The sequence below is a fragment of the Girardinichthys multiradiatus genome, chromosome 23 (assembly GCF_021462225.1).
Source record: "Girardinichthys multiradiatus isolate DD_20200921_A chromosome 23, DD_fGirMul_XY1, whole genome shotgun sequence".
NCBI lineage: Eukaryota > Metazoa > Chordata > Actinopteri > Cyprinodontiformes > Goodeidae > Girardinichthys > Girardinichthys multiradiatus.
This window is the reverse complement of record NC_061815.1, coordinates 38,496,590-38,515,637: the sequence shown is the minus strand read 5'-3', so window position 1 is coordinate 38,515,637 and position 19,048 is coordinate 38,496,590. Positions and strand designations below refer to the sequence as shown.

Genomic DNA, 19,048 nt, shown 5'->3' with positions numbered 1-19,048 from the left:
TCTGGCAGCAGCATTTTAGACAAGCTGCAGCTGCCTGATTGACCTTTTATAGAGTAGTAAAGACACCGTTGCAATAATCTAATTTACTGAAAATAAAAAGCTTATACAGTTTTTCTGCATCCTGTGTTCACAACTTCTGTGAACGCAACAAGTCAGGGTAGAGGTGCACACTATTAGGAAAACATGCAATGTGCAATAAAGTTGTTGAATGTTGCGATGGCAATATGACTTGAGATCAGTCAGTGATGGGTCGCTCTGTTTTTAGGTTTTTGTGTGGTTCGCTGTGGAAAGACAGCCTGCACACCCGAAGAAAACATGAGAAATCTGGAAAGCAAGTTCGACTTGGGTTTATTCAAAATACTGCATCTGTAGCTTTGGCAATGAAACAACTTAGTTGTAGATTCTGAGCGACTTTACAAAAACATTTTCTGCTGCATTAACCAGCATCACCATATTACAGATAGAGCCTGCATGCATAATTAAATAATTAGCTAATATGTATTGCAGGTCAAGCAGTTCTTGGTGCTGATGGTGTTTATAGTTATACTGCAATAAGTTTGCAATTAATTTGTGATATACAGTCAAGCCCTTGTTAAGAGTACCAATATTGTTGTATTTTACTCAGCCGTAAGGTAATAATGCTATTCCACACAGACCAAGAGTGATGCAAAACGCCAAGAGTTGACAAATTTTAGGATTCTTGGTTGACTCGTAATAAGTTCCTGAATTTGTAACATATTCGCATTTTATTAGTCAGTTCTTGCTCTTCTTGAAACCATCCGGAATACGAAGCAAAAGTTTTCAGCTGTTTAAAATGTTGGTGCCAAACTCTCGAATCCAGAACATTTAAGTTAATTCTCAACTTCTTAGGTATCCTAACAGATTCCTAAGTGATTTGTACACATTCCCATGTATTCCTAACTCTGGGATTCGTGAAGCATCGTCTTGACCACTCAGGGCCATTGTACCCCCAAAAACTCCCCAAATCTCTCTTCTGGCCTTGGAAAACAAAACAATGAATAAAAATAAAAGTAAAAAACATTTTAATAATATAAAACAAAGTTAAATAAAAATTGTTTTAATTCGTATCTTATTACATTTTATGTCCAAAAACACTTTACTGGCAAAAACAAAGACTTCACTTAAAACATTTTACATTTTAAATATCAACAATCATTCACTCCTGCTAGTCCCTCATTACATTTTGTTATATATGATGGAAAATTCCACAAATGGTCAAAAATTGTAATGAATTCAAATGTAATCGTACGGGATTCTTCGATGCATTCAAGCTGAATCTCATGATTTATCTTCATCTATCGTACCTGTGTTGTAACTGAATCTTACCACGTCAAACTGGACAAGAAACTTTGCAAAATTCCAAAAGTTTTGCAATTCCTGGCGATTCTTATTTCTGGTCAGTGTGGAATAGTGGCTTAAGAGGTGATCATTGCTAGCTAAACAACAGGCCAACGCACCCATGTTCAAGATAGTTAAAAGTGTGTGAAAGGTCAGTTTTAATGTGTTCATGTTCACAGCAGAAATTAGTTTAAAAACAATAACTTTCCACGTAATTTTATTCCTTTTAAATAAATTAAAAAGTACCCAAAAAACATTAAAGTTGCTGTTAAATGTACCTTAAATTTAGGAAGTAAAACAAATGGACAATGAGGACAACAGCTGATGGTACAAGTGCATCAAAAATGTGAGATTTCTTATGTCTTTCTGCAGAAACAGTTTCAACAAACTTTTTCCTCAAGCATGAGCCACCATTTGGCAAAGCTCACAACATTCATTTTTGACTTATAACTGTCAGCATTTTCATCCTAAAGTGTGCATTCACGTTGTTTCTATGTAGCTTAATATGTTCTGTTTTCCTGTAACCTCTTAGTGGGCCTTCCTGGTATCAGTGTTACACAAGACACCAGTCAGAGGAGATGAATGTCATGATTGTGAAAACTAAAGCCGATGTGTGTCGAGAGAAACCGTTAGAGGAAATATTTAATAAACGGAGGGGAAAAGTTCCTTATTTCTAAAACCGCACATTTTGCAAGAGTGGGAACCGGAAATATGTGTGTCTATATATACACACAAACACACATATACTCAGTGGCACAGCTGAGACAGGAGTACAAAAATGTAGAGCAATGAGCCGGTAAATCTTGGTATATCTGCAACACTTAGAAGAGCTTTCGTCAGCAAACACTCGATACAGCTACTGTATGAGACGTGTGTGTGGGGGGGGGGGCCTGTGTAAACAAGCACAGATACAAACAGTACCACCGTCATGGCTGACAGGAGACAACATCACAGAATCTCACCACCGGACAGTCGGACACTCATGAAACACAAAACTTTCACTATTTACAGCGTTTCGAGGCCTCGGACGGTGGATCCCCACTCGGCCAGGAAGTTAGTGTGATAAACGTGTTCTGCAACTCTGACAGAACTGAAGGTAAGGAGGACAGATGTGGTTACAGAAGAACAGGAACAACACTGTGTTCTCTGTAATTCAGGTACAAAAGTAAACCAAACTGCAGTAAAAAGGAAAACAAATGTTCGAATGGTGCAAACTCATAGGAAAAATATATAAATAACAGTTAAAATACAACAGATATGTTAGCTAATAAACGCTAGTGTCTCCTCAGCTAAAATGCAGCAACAAATGATTGTCATTACTTACCTTAAGCATAAACATTCTTAGTAATTGTTTAATCATCCCAGTTTAAACTACATGATACACCAGTATGCTTATAAAAGCAGTATTCAGTCTCTTCAGGAAGCAGTGAGTCTCTGTATGTATAAAATAGTGTTTCCACATTTACTCCATCACTGATTTTGGCATGAGCACCTTCAACAAGAGTCAGCAGACAGCGAGGACCAGTCTCCTCTTTGGGCACGCATCCTTTAGGTCATTTAGAAGTGCCAGTTCAAACATTTCCCACATCCTGTAACTGGTCTCTTCCGTGTGTGACCAGAAGACGTGACACCTGCTAAAATCATCGAAGGGACGTCTGATGCCTCTGAAAACTGAGGTGGTCAAAGGTATGGTGCAGAGAGGCTGTAATGGTCTCCAGCGGGTGACAGAACTAAAAAGAGAACCAGTAACAAAGTATGATGCAGGTCTGGGTCGACTGCACCGAAGAGGCGGTGAGGATCCGTCAGTTAGTCCTCGTCTCCTGACATGAGGAAACCCAGGATGAAGTTGATGGCTTTCTGTCGGTCATGTCCCGTCTGCCTGGTGGCCATGTTGGGCGGCGGTCGGATGAGGAGGCTGGCAAAGAGGGTGGCTAAAACACAACATCCATCGCTCATTATTTTGCAATATAATTACAGTAAATCCTGTTTATTTGTTCATTTATTCATCCACTTTTGATAATTTCTCATTCATTTCCATTCATTCTCAGTATTCTCTTGTTCAGTTACATTTATTCTTATGAGTTCCTATTCATTTATTCATTTAATTGTCTTATTTATAATTCATAATGTTTATGCAAACTGTATCATTCATTATGTTTTAGTTTATTTCTTAATTCATACTTCTTGATTCTCTTAAATAAGTCCTTTATTAGTTCTTATAATTTCACTAATTCAATTTCATTTTTCATCTATTTCCATTCATTAATGGTCACTTTGTCATCTGGATTTTCTCCATTTATATTTATTCTCATTCATTTTTCTTTAATTTATTCATTTCTATTCATTCTTTTGGGTCATTTGTTTCTAGATTTCTGCTCATTTTTGATAATTGTTCATTTTCATTCACCTGTTCTTTTCCGTTCATTTTTCTTTTTTTTTCAAGTGACTGATTCTTGTTCATTTATATTCATTCTGAGTCACATTTTTGTCCCTATTTTGTTTTCAATTTTCATCTCTCTCAGTTCTTTCTGTTCACTCGCTCACCTCTGCAGCATGGTACATATTATGTTGGAGAGAAGCTCCGTCTCTTACCTATGAGGTTAGCTGTTAGGTTGTTGTTGTTTGAGTGCTTCAGCAGTTCTTTCAGAAAAGCCATCAGGTAGCGAAAGACGTTCCGATGAGCTCGGGGCAGCTGGGAGATCAACTGTTAACATCACAGATGGAGCCTGATCATTCACTGCAATCCTCTCTCCGTCATCACATCAACTTCACTTTATGTTTGCACAGGCAGAACAATGTGGGGCCTCTGTACCTGCTTGCAGAGGCGGCTGTCGTGAGCGCTGTCAAGGCACCGCTGGAAGAGTTCGTAACACACCACCGGCTCCGGCAAGGCCTCCAAAAAGATCAGCAGAGCTTCAGCTACGGAGTGGTTACAACCAGCTGGGTCAAAGGTTAGAGAAAAATTGGAGGCCTACTGCGTTTTCACAAAGAAAGACTGAATTTTAAAAATGTTTCTGCCCACATGTCATTTTTTGTCTACAGAGACCAAGCCAAGGTTAAGGTTCTTTTCAAAGTGCTACAATAACATTTCAGTGTTTATCAGCATGGCTGCATTTCAGTCAAGGTTTAATGTGAGGCGTTGATTTGGGACAGTAATCTAAAGTGATGTATGCTGATTGAAAAGCATTCTGCAAACAAATCACAGCAGGAATTTTGCAGAAACTGTTCTTCTGCTAAAAGACACACCGTTACATATTTATGTGGGTTTTTGTTTTAATTTGTGCCTCAGAAGGTACCCTATGTGCATGAATAATGCTTATTTTTGTCCCAAACAGCAGTTTCTCTACTTCAGGTTGAGAAACACGTCCTTGGCACGTTGTAAACCATTATGTTTCGTGTTTAGTTAGTAAACCATGTGTGTATCTACTGCCAGTGAAGGTTTTTGTTTGAGCAAATTAAAATCCCGCCTCTGTGAAACAACGTGAGGTAATTTTACAGCGAAATCCCCAGTTTGTATGTCAGGTTTTCATTTAGCATTTTCTTAAAATGCCGACTCTTTCTCTCCATCCTGTTTGGGAAGTACTCCACCTCTGTCCGAGGCTAGATGAAACAGCCTCCATATACACCCGAGCCACTAATTCTCCTCACCATCAGACGTTTCTGGAGCCGCCACAGTGAACAGTATGTGTTGCATCTCAATTACTAAAAGCTGCTGCATGAAAGATCAAGTTTATTTTGATCAACATTAAATTTAACCAGTTTTTTAAGCTACTGTCAAGATAAATCCTAAAATGCTAGAAGGAGTAAAGAGATTCCATGATGAATGCAACTTTATCCGTTGACATCTGGACCCTGTTGTAAATTTGTTGAGTAGATAACCTAAAACAGGATTATCACCGTAACTTTAAAAAAATAAACATGGGAATTATAAAAATGATCTCCCATGGGATGGGGTGAGTGTTGGAGGATACGTAAGGACTCCGGGATGCTGGTGTCCAGACAGTCAATGATGCCCTGAAGCTCCTCCTGTAGACCTGGTGTCTGGAACAAGTCCTCCTGGGGGGGGGGCAAGATTATAACAGCTTAAATAACCAGCCCATCCAGGATCACTCAACGTCAACAAGATGCTTTTTATACTGTCAATCAAAAACAATCTATCTCTAAAACACAGCTCTGTCAGACCCACTCCTATTTAATATTTTGGTCCAGTTTATTGAGGTTTGCAGACATTTGTGCTCAAGGGTCCACCACAGCATTTAAAATCAGTTAGACTGGGCCTGGACGATACCTTCTGGATTTCAGTGATTCTGTTGCAGATTTGCTGCTGTGTTTGGGACTGGTGTTCTGGGAATGCCCCAGTTTGAGCCAACACAGATAGTCCCACATTTGGCCTCTACGATACTTTGGTACAGAGAGGAATTCATGGTTGATGAGAAGGTGCCCAAGTCCTGGTGCAGCACCATGCTTCTACAGTCCCTGGCGTTGTGCTAAGATACACTGGGTACTCCAGCACAGCAAACTGCAACTTTTAAACACAGTTTCCCCACTTTGGCTCCATCTTGTTTACAGAACAGTGCAAGATTTTTGTCTTGAGGTTAAATTAAAATAATTTTAAGAACCAGGGCCCATATGCACAAAGAACAGTAAAACTAATGCATGGTTCACACGGCAAGATTTTGAAATTGTCGGCTGACAAGCGCAACACACCACAAATGACCAGATTTCACCCACGAACGTACAGATGTCAGACGGGAAATCTCGCAAACCATCTTGAGATGAAATGTGAGTTCAGAGTAATTCCCCTCCGTGTTTCCGTCACATGGCTTTCTGATTGGCGACACGTCACATTCAACAGGCTGAGCGCTTATTTGTCCTCGGGGAACACCCCACACACTAGGATATCAGGCCAAGGATAGTCCAACATGTTGGATATTCCCAATTGAGGTCAAAGCAGTACCGGCGTCCTCCGGAGCAGACTACATCACTCTTAACATACCACACATGGCAGGAATATCTCAAAAGATGATCTTAAGAGCATCACGATAATTGGGGCATGACGGAAAAGGAAGATCTACGTCGATTCATGTTTAAGAACCACTTGCTGTTCAGGTCTACATCTTCTGTCATCACTTTGTTTTTGTTCTGCAAACTGTTGTGCAGAAAAATACAAATACAAACTGAGCAACATTCCCACTGTGGTTCATTTAAATAGCTTGACCTTTCTGACCTGATCACAGGATTTGGTGAAGAGGTTGTTGACCAGGACCCACACCTCCTTGGGGATCTTCAGAGGTTTGTCGTCAGAACTTCCCGCATCCACCAACAGAAAGTTCACCATTGACTTTTCCTGAGAAGCAGAACATTTAATTTTTAAATTTCAGAGCAATATTTCCATTAAAAAAAACAGTTATAATATTTGTATTAAAAATAAAAACAAATGTATGTTTATCAAGTAGTGATGGAGGAAGAGTAAGGTGAAAATCATCTCCAAGATCTCGAGGGCTGAATGCGAGCCGTTTCACCAGGCTGGATATCATATTCTTTTTGTCTCTGCAAATGGATCCCTGGGACCCATGAGAGGTCCAAAAATAACCACAGCTACTGAGGCTGCTTATGAAGGAAGGGAAAACCGGAGAGGACAATGAGGACGATTAAACTTAACGAAGCACAGACGCTTCTACAGGAATTTTTAAGATTGCTTCTTCAAATTACCTTTACTCTTGTGTGCTCCAAAGCTGTGAAGGAAGTTTGAAATGAGATTTAACATGTACCCCCTGTGTTATATAAGCCACATGATATTTAGTGGGTAAATGATCTACATAAACATATATAACCTGGACCGGGTCCAGTCTCTGACAGCGGATGTCAGATTTTAGAAACCGAAAAACTAATTACTCAAACTAGTTTCATGAAAAGGCTAAGCCTCATGTCTGATAACACTGAATATAATAATGATAATAATTAATAAAGTGATTATTAGATCATACAGTGGATTATCTAGTTTTAATGTAGAATAGTCAAGACACTTAACAGCAAACATTATCAGAAACATAAATGTGTAATTTGTTAAATATTTTTTTTTACAGCTTCAAGCATCAAGAAAATATTTTTTGTGTTCTCAATTACCTAACTTCATTGCATCTAGAAATTCAAACAAATCTAAAATTTGTAGGCAGCTACAAAGGGAACGGGGCTCATTCAATCCTCGTTCCTGAAATTATTCCAAAATGTACTTAAAGGCAAAAGTTGGTGTAACAATGGTAGCTAAGATAGCATTTTATTTTTCTTTGTTTTCTTAAAATCAAGACTTGTACAGTTATAGTCAGAAGTTTACATTCACTCACAGTAGGCTTGAATATCATAGAAAAAGGTAATTAGAAAAAGAATTTAAGGCATTTAATGATTTAATTTAACCTTTTCTCAGGGTGAAATACTCACACAATCAGCTGCAATGATTTTTAAAAACAATGACGTGATTAAGCAACCAGCAGCACATCTTCACTCTCAAGGACTCTTAAGGACCAAACTCTATCCTCGACGCCCGCCCCTACAGAGCAGTTTGATCAGAGACTACTATTAAACACGTTCAGGATCAGCTTGTGGACATTCACCTCTTCCTACATTCATACTTAACAACCAATGTATCAGCGTTTAACGAGGTGATGGAAGCATCATGCTGGTCCTGATTTCAGCCAGTCTGAAAATGTGTGGACTTTGCTTTGAAAGGTGGGTCTTTGCCAAAGAAACCAACCATTTCAATGAACTGTGGGACTTTTGCCAATATAAGTGATGAAATATGCAGCCAGAATCATAAACATATTTGATTGCTAGTATGTTAGTAGTGGTGGATTTGAACCTGTATACATAATCTTAACCCTGTATGAATTACAGAAAACCAATAAATTGAGACCTTTGCACCCCAGTTCTAGTTTAAAACAAATCCTTGAAGTTGTAGGCCTTTTACTATTCTACTCCAAAAAAAGAACAGTTGAGATAAATCTTTACAAGCACCAAGTTAATGACATTTATCCTATTAAGTATTTATGCGGACTTCCAACTGAAACTGCAGCTCCTCTTCTTCGTTGACGTCATCTCCCGACATGACTGATTCTACAATTACTTGAAAGGATTCTTTGTTGCAACAAGGACAACAAATGAGGGTAGATGATGTGTCATAAAGAAGATAAATGCTAACAGACTCTTATCTGGAATGATGCTGACCTCTTTGTGCCTGATAGCAGATTGGTTTCTGTAAATCATTTACCTTTTCTGTACCGCTGTCCTCTCCCTGAGCAAGAAGTCAGCCCACAACCACAGCAAAGAAATGAGTAAGAGGAGGAGGAGGCGATGTAGAGAAAACAGAAGGGAGAAAAGAGATGCATAAAAGCAGGATAAATTGAACAAAATGTAAGGATCCTTTATAAATGTCCTGATATCAGTAGAGAAAAGTAATGATTAAAGTGGAAATACAGGAATGATTGCACCAGTTTATTCCAAAGTTTGCTCAGATAAGGTGGAAAATATACTGAAAACAGAAAGAGGTGATCGTGTGAAGTGAAGAGAACTCTAATATGACACAGAGGGTCTAAACTGAGTCAAAATTTCCTTGTTTTTTTAGGAGGTCCTGTACCATGTTTTTGCTACTTCCTTGTTCGTTCTGCCCCTCACAGCCAGATTGACACAAGCTGAGACATTTTATGCCTTCTATATATAGACCGATTGTGAACGAGTTTACCCTGAAGGAAAGAATTGGCCCACAAATGTTCACATGTAGCTCTCAGGAAGCAGAGCGGGACCTGATCACAGCTTTCTGATTATATATTAACCCTTTCACAACAACAAAAAATCAGTTCCAAACACAACAATACAAAAAGGTTTGCTAAACCAGCAGCTTTTAATCGGTGCAACAGCATCCCACCTATAATGTTTAACCCTTACCAGGTCGATGAGATTGGTGACCTCTCTGACCGGCTTCTTTATACGACACAGAGTCTCCAGTGAAGTGCCAAAGCAGCTGGACAGGTAGTTTCCGGAGATGGTGATGAAGTAGTCTTTGCCACGGTCCAAATGGAGCACCAGGATATCATAAATTGTGTCTTGTCCAGAGTTTAGCAGGGTGACAGAGTCTTTACTTACATACACCTCCAGATAGATTTCTAGAGTCTCGCCTGTTCAGACAGATGAGAAGAAATCCAACAAAAAACGTTTTAGGAAACTTGTGCATGAATAAGATGGAAACTAAATCCTTGATAATCTAAAAAAATATTTTATTTATAAACTGGAATAACAAGAGAAAAAAATGTCATTAGGATCAATAAAAAAAAAAGGACTTACTTGGCTCCAAGAATCCATCGCTTGGTTCGGCACGCAGCCACGGCTTGCAATAGTTTGGATCATTTGGTTTGGGTATAAAGGCAAAGTGACATGGTACCTGCCCATCATTTTTAATAAGGAAGCGCTCCTTCTGAAGCTGCCTGAATTTGACGTCCTTAAATGTAAACTGTAAAACAAGGAGGAAAAACACAGCAAATGCACATTAATTTCAGCTTCACAGAGAATTTTAGTAGCAATCTTTATCGCCTTTTTACTGATTCTGGGAAACATTCTACAGATTTTTTTGTAAATATAAGAACCTTTAATTTAAATATTCACTATAATTACCTCTACTCTGCTCAGTGACACTGAAGGAAGGCAGTCATTCTCCATTCGGTCCATGGCTCGAACAATGTCCTCAAACACCCTTTTTTGGCGCTGCTCATCAACAACTTTCACCTGTTCCATAAATGGGCGGAAACCAAGATTTATTTACATTAAACAAATACCTTTTCATTGTTTACTGGTGGTAAAATTGTTAGTTTAGTTAAGGCAAAATTATTAGTTCCCTAAAATAACAATTCTCTAAGTCCAAACACTAATCTAATCCTCATTTAGAGGCAACAGCTGAGAACCAAATGGCGGAGAAACACAGCGTAGCTCGCCCCAATAAGACCAGCCATTAATAACTACGATGTTCAATCGCTTTGTTTATGAAGCTGGAGAACAAGGCATATTAAAACGGAGAGGAAGAGAGCTAATATTAGCCTAGCACCTCAGCCTGGACAAAGATCCTCAGAAGAGTGAGATGCACGCTTACTGAAGACGTTTTGTAGCTGTACATGCCAACACAGTTAGTCCTTTAGAAATAAACAATAAAGTTAAACGTGTTTTAGACAAACTGTTCCCGGAACATTATAGCAGCTTCCTAAAAACACAGTTAACTTGGAGCAGAGAAGGCTGACCAAAAAATCCAAGAGGGCCAAATATCAATTAAATGTAGTGGGAATTTAAAGTTCACATCTGAAGAGTTTTTATTTTACATCAAGGATTCTTTTCTTTACTTGCGCATAAAACAAATTAGTTTCTCTCCTAATAACAAAAACAGTCACAGAAAACTAGCAGGTTGATTTTTAAGAGCTTTACTAAAAACACTAAACAAATCCCAACACATTTCGGCTGTTTTTCTATGCAACTGCAGACATTTTTTGACATTATTTGATTGCTTTTTTTTTTTTTTTTTTTAGACTAAAATGTGTTTATTTTAATAAAATGTGGAATTCTAAAAATTAAAAAACAGAACAAACAGGATCTGGTAAAAAATAAATAAATAAATAAATAAAAAAAACAGAATTTAGAGAAAACAATAAAACAAATTTCATAGGGCCCTAGATTTAGGCAGCTCATTGGAGGTAGACGGATTTTAGATCCAGTATATGTATTTTCTTTAGTCTTGTGTGTAAAGAAAAAAACTGCTGTCAGTTGCAGCATAAATTTATTCATTTATTAATAGAGCATCCTTTACTGTCAAACATTAGAGGTGCTTAGGATCACAAAGAAAAAGACTAGTAGGCATTAACTGCTGTTTCTTGTGCTTGGAAACTAAGAAATATCAGTAAAGTGAATTCTTCATTTCTGTTTGGTCTGGACACTTGATCTCATTTAGAAATCAAATTAGGACCTTTAAACATAACGTTTGACAACCCCGTCCGTTAAAGGGATAGTTGATTAGCTGTTGCTTGACTTCTTACCCCAATTTTGAAGAGTGAGCTGACAGGCTTGTGGTCACTTGTTTTCATTTCCATGTGACTTCTGTATTTCAGCTGCTGCACATTGCTGCCCCTCCAAAGAATCCTATCGCACCATGCAGGGACTCGGCACTTCCCACTGCAGGAAACGGATAAAGTCTCAGAGGAAAACGTAAAAGGAACAGACACTCAGCACACAAGTAAAGAACTGCTAACTCTGCATTAGTGGAACGATCGAGCCGTAACACGTTTCATCCAGTGAAAAGTCCAACTAATATAGTCTGACAACAGAAAAAAAATACAGCTTTTTGTTATTATTCTGACTTTATAATCATTAAACTACATCCAAAGTGTAGATATTAAACATTAAATTATGGGGTTCTGCAAAATGTTCCTCTGTCTTTGTAGTCAATTTAGCAACAAAATTCCAGTTAAATCTAAATAAATACTTAATAAAAGACAATTAAAAATAGCCAGTCATCAGTGAGAAACTAAAAAATTCTATTTTTTTTCCGATCTGTAAACGCCCCATACTGTAACTTTCTGGTGTGGATGTCGTTACTGAGAGAAGAGGACTCTCTTAGCTATTTTCAGTGTCAGGTGTTTAACAGGTTCAAGGAACCACAGCATCTTAAGAAGCTTTGAAAAGGAAACCGTATTTTCAGTGGCATGACTGCAGTTCATTCATGCTGCAGGAGAGCGAGAGAGAACACGACTGTCAGCAGATTGCAGAAAGACATGCAGAAGGTGCTCCTTTTTTATCCTTTTTTGCTGTCAGCCTTTGTCTGTTTTGCAACATGCTGGATTTGGAAATACTGGCAGCCTTTTGGAAAGAGGTAAGGTAAGGATCTACATGCTCATAAATCCACACATGGAGATAACTGTTTGTACGTGGACATATAGAGAATGCAGGTAGAAAATCCATATTTTAAGTTGCATTTTTGTTGAGACACACATAAAAATATATTTGTAATGCTGGTTTGAACTAAATTGAACTAAAAGCCTTACACAGAAATCAACTCAAATCTGTATCGGCAACAGAAAAGGAAAATCTGATAAAACAAAATATGATTTTACCTCGAGTCCCATTGATCCGTTTTGGTGTCATACTTGTACGTGGGAACGAAGTTAATCTCTCCCTCCATGAAGTCTGTGAAGGCTCGTTTGGTCTGCCTCTGAATGTTCAGCTACACATGGAAAGTGCCAACAATTTTATTCAATTTGGGAAACAAAATGTTTCTTTCTTAACCATACTCAAAGGAATAAACCTTGCGAAAAGTAAATAATTCTACCCATAAACATCCACCTACTTCATATAAAACCTATAAACTCTTTGATATATGCTATAAGGTGCTATTAAGTTTACCTCTCTTAAATGAAAACCACAGCTAATTCTGTTTAGGAGCGGCTGCACGACAACTCCAGCCACAAAATAAAGCATAAAATATTTCCCCTTGCATAATTAATTTGAGGTCTAACCGACATTATACAGGTAGGGACAGGTGTTTTCCTTTCTTTGAGGGTCAATATTAGTCCAGAAATTATGTTTAGATTAAATGCTGACCCAAGTCCATTACCTGATCAACCTCCTGCAGCTTCTTTAGCGCATTCTCAGAAATGAGATGTTTGACTTCTGCTGCATCGTTCTTGAAGAGACGGTAGTTAAGGTCCCCCAGCCAGATTACCACACTGAGACACAGAAAACCAACAAAGGTTTTAAACAAGAGACGTACATGATTAATTAAATGGTTATTCACATTCTGGCGGTTAAGCTTGAGTAAAACAATGCTCTAAAATCTAAATCAAAACAAAATGAGGACATGAATGGTTGGAGGACTCACTCATGTTTGACGATGCTCAGAGGAGGGTATTCCAGCAAGTGGAAGGTCATACGGGCACAGATGTCTTTGTAGTCCTGATTGCGGCGCTCAAAGTCATCTACATGGGCTGCTAGATGGCAGTTGACGATGCAGAAGCTGGTGTTGTGGAAAACGAACCTAACAGCCACACCTCCTTTGTTCCCCTGAAACATCGATTGAAAAGGTCTTTAAGCTCATGCAGGAAATCAGAGAGAAATTAAACAAATTAAGTCAGATTTGACTGTAAACAAACCATTTTTCCCATGATTCCTGTCCCCACGTGCTCTGCAGCCAATTCTTTAATGTTCTTCTTGTGTTTCTTCTTGACGAAGACCACAAGCATCATCCCAACAAGTCGGATCACCCGAATCTGCAGATATCATTAAAAACATTATTCATTATTTAAACATTTCTGAGAACAAGCTTAGATTTTTGACTCGCCACATTCAGAATCAGAATCAGAATCAGAATCAGAAAAGCTTTATTGCCAAGTACGTTTTTGGACATACAAGGAATTTGTTTTGGCGTAGTCGGTGCAATACAGTACAAATTAAACAGTATAAACATATCTACAATATAATATAAATATATGTGCACAGTTTTAAGTGAGTGAGAGTAAATATAGAGCAGTATTGGGTGCGAGAGCAGTACAACAGTGCAAGTATGGCAGTGCAAGTAAAGCAGGAGTCCATGCTGAACGTTAATGTAACGCATAGAGTTGCAGGTTACAGGTGTGGGGGAAAGGGAGAGTGTCAGGGTGGTTTCCGGGCTTTGTTAACCAGGCTGGTGGCAGATGGGAAAAAACTGTTCTTGTGGCGTGAGGTTTTGGTCCGGATGGACCGCAGCCTGCTGCCAGAGGGGAGAGTCTCAAAGAGTCTGTGACCGGGGTGGGAGGGATCAGCCAGAATCTTCCCTGCCCGCTTCAGGGTCCTGGAGGTGTACAGTTCCTGGAGCGACAGTAGACTGCAGCCAATCACCTTCTCAGCAGACCGAATGACACGCTGCAGCCTGCCCTTATCCTTGGCTGTAGCAGCGGCGTACCAGATGGTGATGGAGGAGGTGAGGATGGACTCAATGATGGCTGTGTAGAAGTGCACCATCATAGTCTTTGGCAGGTTGAATTTCTTCAGCTGCTGCAGGAAGAACATCCTCTGCTGGGCTTTCTTGATGAGGGAGCTGATGTTTGGCTCCCACTTGAGATCCTGGGAGATGATGGTTCCCAGGAAGCGGAAAGATTCCACAGTGTCAATTGTGGAGTCACAGAGGGTGATGGGGGCAGGTGGGGCTGGGTTCTGCCTGAAGTCCACAATCTCTACTGTCTTTAGAGCGTTGAGCTCAAGGTTGTTCTTGGCTGCACCAGTCCAACAGATGGTCCACCTCCCATCTATACGCGGACTCGTCACCATCAGAGATGAGTCCGATCAGGGTGGTGTCGTCCGCAAACTTCAGAAGCTTGACAGACTGGTGACTGGAGGTGCAGCTGTTGGTGTACAGGGAGAAGAGCAGAAGAGAGAGAACACAGCCTTGGGGGGAACCGGTGCTGATGGTCAGGGAGTCAGAGACGTGCTTCCCCAGCCTCACGCGCTGCTTCCTGTCAGACAGGAAGTCAGTTATCCACCTACAGGTGGAGTCGGGCACACTCAGCTGGGAGAGCTTCTCCTGTAGCAGAACTGGGACGATGGTGTTGAAGGCAGAGCTGAAATCCACAAACAGGATCCTGGCATAGGTTCCTGTGGAGTCCAGGTGCCGGAGGATGAAGTGAAGGGCTAGGTTGACTGCATCATCTACAGACCTGTTGGCTCTGTAGGCAAACTGCAGGGGGTCCAGGAGGGGGTCGGTGATGTCTTTTAGGTGTGAGAGCACAAGGCGCTCAAAGGACTTCATCACCACAGAGGTCAGGGCGACGGGTCTGAAGTCATTAAGCCCTGTGGTCCTTGGCTTCTTGGGAACAGGGACGATGGTGGAGGACTTGAAGCAGGCTGGCACATGACATGTCTCCAGTGAGGTGTTAAAAATGTCTGTGAAGACTGGAGACAGCTGATCAGCGCAGTGCTTCAGGCTGGCTGGTGAGACAGAATCCGGACCAGCAGCTTTCCGGGGGTTCTGTCTCCTGAAGAGTTTGTTGACGTCCCTCTCCTGGATGGAAAGAGCCGTCCTCGGCGTGGGTAGGGGGCTGGTGGGGGGAAACTTCAGGGTGGGGGTTGGAGGTGCCAAGGCCCCTCTTGAGGTTGGGGAGGTGGGGGTGGTGGATTGTGGCTGCAGCTGTTGGGGGGCGTCGTGGGGGATGGTTGCAGGACTGTCCCTTTGTCTTTCAAAGCGGCAGTAGAACTCGTTCAGGTCGTTGGCGAGGCGTCGGTCGTTGATGGAGTGGGGGGGCTTTCGGCTTGTCGTTGGTGATTTGCTTGAGCCCTTTCCAGACAGACGCAGAGTCGTTGGCTGAGAACTGGATTTGGAGCTTCTCAGAGTACAGTCGTTTGGCCTCTTTCACTGCCTTGCCAAACTTGTACTTTGCCTCTCTGTATATGTCTTTGTCCCCACTCCTGAAGGCCTCTTCCTTATCCAGTCTTAACCTTCTGAGTTTAGCTGTGAACCAGGGTTTGTCGTTGTTGTAACTCACCCTGGTGCATGATGGTACACAGCTGTCCTCACAGAAGCTGATGTAGGAAGTCACAGCCTCTGTGTACTCGTCCAGACTGTTGGTAGTAGTCCTGAACACATCCCAGTCTGTACAGCCTAAACACGCCTGGAGATTCTCCACAGCCTCACTGCTCCACTTCCTTGTCGTCCTCACAACAGGTTTGCAGAGCTTTAGTTTCTGCCTGTATGCAGGAATCAGGTGGACCATGATGTGGTCGGATTGGCCCAGTGCAGCACGTGGGACGGCGTGATAAGCGTCTCTGATGGTGGTGTAACAGTGATCCAGAATGTTGTCCTCTCTGGTCGGACATTTTATAAACTGTCTATATTTGGGGAGTTCGTGGGTCAGATTACCTTTGTTAAAGTCGCCAACGACGATTACTAAGGAGTCCGGGTTGGTCCGCTCCACACTCAGTATCTGGTCGGCGAGCATGCGCTGTGCGACCTGCACGTTAGCTTACGGCGGGATGTAAACACCGACCAGGATGAACGAACTCACGGGGGGAATAGAAAGGCTTACAGTTTATGATGAAGGCTTCCAGGTCTGGAGAACAGTGCTGCTGAATCACTGTCACGTCGTTGCACCAACCACTGTTGAGGTAAAAACAGATTCCTCCACCTTTCGCTTTGCCGGAGAGTTCCGTGTCTCTGTCCGCTCTGTAGAGCTGGAATCCTGCCAGCTGCAGCGCGGAGTCCGGTATTAATCCACACAGCCACGTCTCCGTGAAGCACAAAACTGCCGATGAATAAAAGTCCCTGTTTTTCCCCAACAACAGTTGTAGTTCCTCCATTTTGTTGGGAAGTGAGCGCACGTTAGAGAGAAATATTCCAGGTAACGGTGTTCGTAGTCCACGCTGGCGAAGTCGTACCAGCACCCCAGCCCGTTTCCCTCTCTTCCGGCGTTTCACTGCGTGAACAAAGGTGAGCGGAACCTTTGACCAGAATGTCCAAAAATTCCAGAGCAGTAGGTAGAAATGTTGGAAATAACTCCTCTGGTGTAGTAGCCCTGATGTTCATGAGTTCTTCTCTGGTGAGAGAGCTCCGGGTTTACCATCACAGAAGACCGTTTTAAAGCAAAAAACAAAACAAAACAATGCGACTATCTGCGGCACCATCTTGGATCTTTATCACGTCTGTTTTATGTCTGCATCATTTCAACACTCCAGATTCAGTTTCAAAGGATTTTCTGTCACTTTAGCAGCCGTTTTTAAAGCAAATAAACAATAAAATAAAAATACTGGGCGCAGAGCATTACGGTATAGCCCACGACACATATACGGAGGCCTCAGTCCTCGAAGCAGCCATCCCAGACTATGTTTCTACCCTCGCCCCACTGTTTAAGTTCAACAAGTTTTGACTCAATAAGTCTGACAATGCCAATGTTTTAGATAAAGGTACCATGAAAAACGCTGCTTGAGTGACTTGTCCAAAATGTGGGTACAGTTGCACTAATGCTTTCTACACATGCCAATGCTGAAGTAAATCCCATACGTCTACATACACTTTAACACTGAGAATGTACCGTCTACTCACCCTTTTGTATTCGGCTTTTCTATGCAAGCTCCTCTCCACAGCTGTGATCCAAACCTGCTCTTTGTATGAGTCCATGTAGAAAAACGCCTCAGTGCTCAGGTCCAATTCTTGAAAACTGCAATCAAAATTAAAGTCATTACAATTATGAGCATTTCCTAATCGGGTTTATGGTGGTGTCTTTTCATGGCCAGGAATAAAAGCTTAATCCTCAGTTCCTACTGACCCAATGGCATAAAAATCAGGAGGATCATGGTCACAGCAGAGCCAGGGCTCAAGACTGCTGTCTGGAGACTGCCCGTTCACGTTCCAGGTACCTATAAAGAAACTGTAAAAACAACATGTTGTGTTTGGTTAACTGAAGCGTGAGCAGCCACAGCGTTTGTTTTTTTTTAATCAATTAAAACTTTACATTTGATGTATTTTACCAATACTCAATACATCTCAGATAAACATCGTTTTTAATAATTGTATTTTAAAAGAAAAAAAATTTATCTTGTAGACAACAGCCTTGTCGCCCAACTAAAAAAATATCTGCTCGCCGACCACTTTTAACATACACCTGTTCAACTGCTTGTTAACACAAACAGCCACCCTTGTGACCACAGATGACCCATCTTCTGATGGTAACTTCCTGCAGAATAAGTCACCAACAAGACTGGTTTCTTGAACATGACATTAAGTTCTCTGTAATCTAGTGTCCTCCACTGCCACCAGATCTCAATCCAATAGAGCACCTTTGGGAGATTCGCATCACGGACAAACAGCCAACAAATCTGCACCAACTGTGTGGTCCTATCAGAGAACATGGTCCAAAATCTCTGAGGAATGTTTCTGAAACCTTGTTTAAGGTGTGCCAAGTAGATTTAAGGCAGTTCTGGAGGGCAAAGGGGGTCCAACCCAGTTCTAGCAAGGTGTACAAGTGGCCAGTGAATGTACATACAGAGAAGAATTAATTGGTTTTTAATGTATAGCCTAGACAGCAACAGAAATGTCAATGCATTTTGAACTGCTGTAGTAATCAGGTGTTTCCCACATCAATTAATAAATAAATAAATAAATGCAAACATTTTTTAAATGTTTCACTTTCAAAAAAATGTGGCATGTTTAATTTTGGTAGATATTATCCTTGCTCAAGCTAGGAAGTTGGTTTTAAATTTTAGGTTCCTCAGAGTACTATGCATGGTTCCTTTCTGTATCTGGTTGCTTCTAGATTAGATTTAGTGGAGTCAACCAGTTCCTCCGTGTGTTTGACCAAGACAGAAAGTTAACATCTATAAAAGAAATTACTGACACAGTACATGCAGGTTCTCATTAGAAGACTGGAAGCAGTATAAATGCTATACTGGGACCAGTTTAGCACTAGTTATCTACATCTATCACTACTTCAACTCCTAGTTTGAAGGAGCTCCTCTCACCTAAAGGGCTGGATGTCCACATACTCCTTCTCCTTCTTCCCTAGGCGGTGTTTAATGAGGTATTCTCTTTGACCTGCCTCGCTGGACAACATGGTCTGTCTCATACTGTTGGTAGTTGGACTCTCACACCAAGACGTCGGCCTGTCCATAAAGTCAAACTCAGACCTAAAATTACTGGATTGGA

At 40.9% G+C, this 19,048-nt stretch overlaps 1 protein-coding gene across 3 annotated transcripts in view; it reads right to left on the bottom strand.

Moving 5' to 3' along the window:
- Window positions 1–331: 331 nt before the first annotated feature.
- The window catches only part of ocrl (OCRL inositol polyphosphate-5-phosphatase), a 31,915-nt gene continuing 13,198 nt past the window's right edge, over window positions 332–19,048 (bottom strand). For 2 of the 3 annotated variants that reach the window (XM_047353448.1, XM_047353450.1), the window contains 17 exons: window positions 18,865–19,038; window positions 17,673–17,774; window positions 17,450–17,564; window positions 13,533–13,649; window positions 13,262–13,443; window positions 12,998–13,109; window positions 12,498–12,607; window positions 11,424–11,559; window positions 10,021–10,131; window positions 9,694–9,859; window positions 9,298–9,527; window positions 8,624–8,647; window positions 6,587–6,706; window positions 5,331–5,415; window positions 4,172–4,299; window positions 3,952–4,063; window positions 332–3,290 (listed from right to left, as the gene is read on the bottom strand). In XM_047353448.1, coding sequence (XP_047209404.1) covers window positions 3,166–3,290; window positions 3,952–4,063; window positions 4,172–4,299; window positions 5,331–5,415; window positions 6,587–6,706; window positions 8,624–8,647; window positions 9,298–9,527; window positions 9,694–9,859; window positions 10,021–10,131; window positions 11,424–11,559; window positions 12,498–12,607; window positions 12,998–13,109; window positions 13,262–13,443; window positions 13,533–13,649; window positions 17,450–17,564; window positions 17,673–17,774; window positions 18,865–19,038 — 2,149 coding nt within the window. In that variant the 3' untranslated portion in view covers window positions 332–3,165. The remainder of the gene's footprint in view (window positions 3,291–3,951; window positions 4,064–4,171; window positions 4,300–5,330; window positions 5,416–6,586; window positions 6,707–8,623; window positions 8,648–9,297; window positions 9,528–9,693; window positions 9,860–10,020; window positions 10,132–11,423; window positions 11,560–12,497; window positions 12,608–12,997; window positions 13,110–13,261; window positions 13,444–13,532; window positions 13,650–17,449; window positions 17,565–17,672; window positions 17,775–18,864; window positions 19,039–19,048) is intronic. The other variant, XM_047353449.1, reaches the window with a different exon arrangement.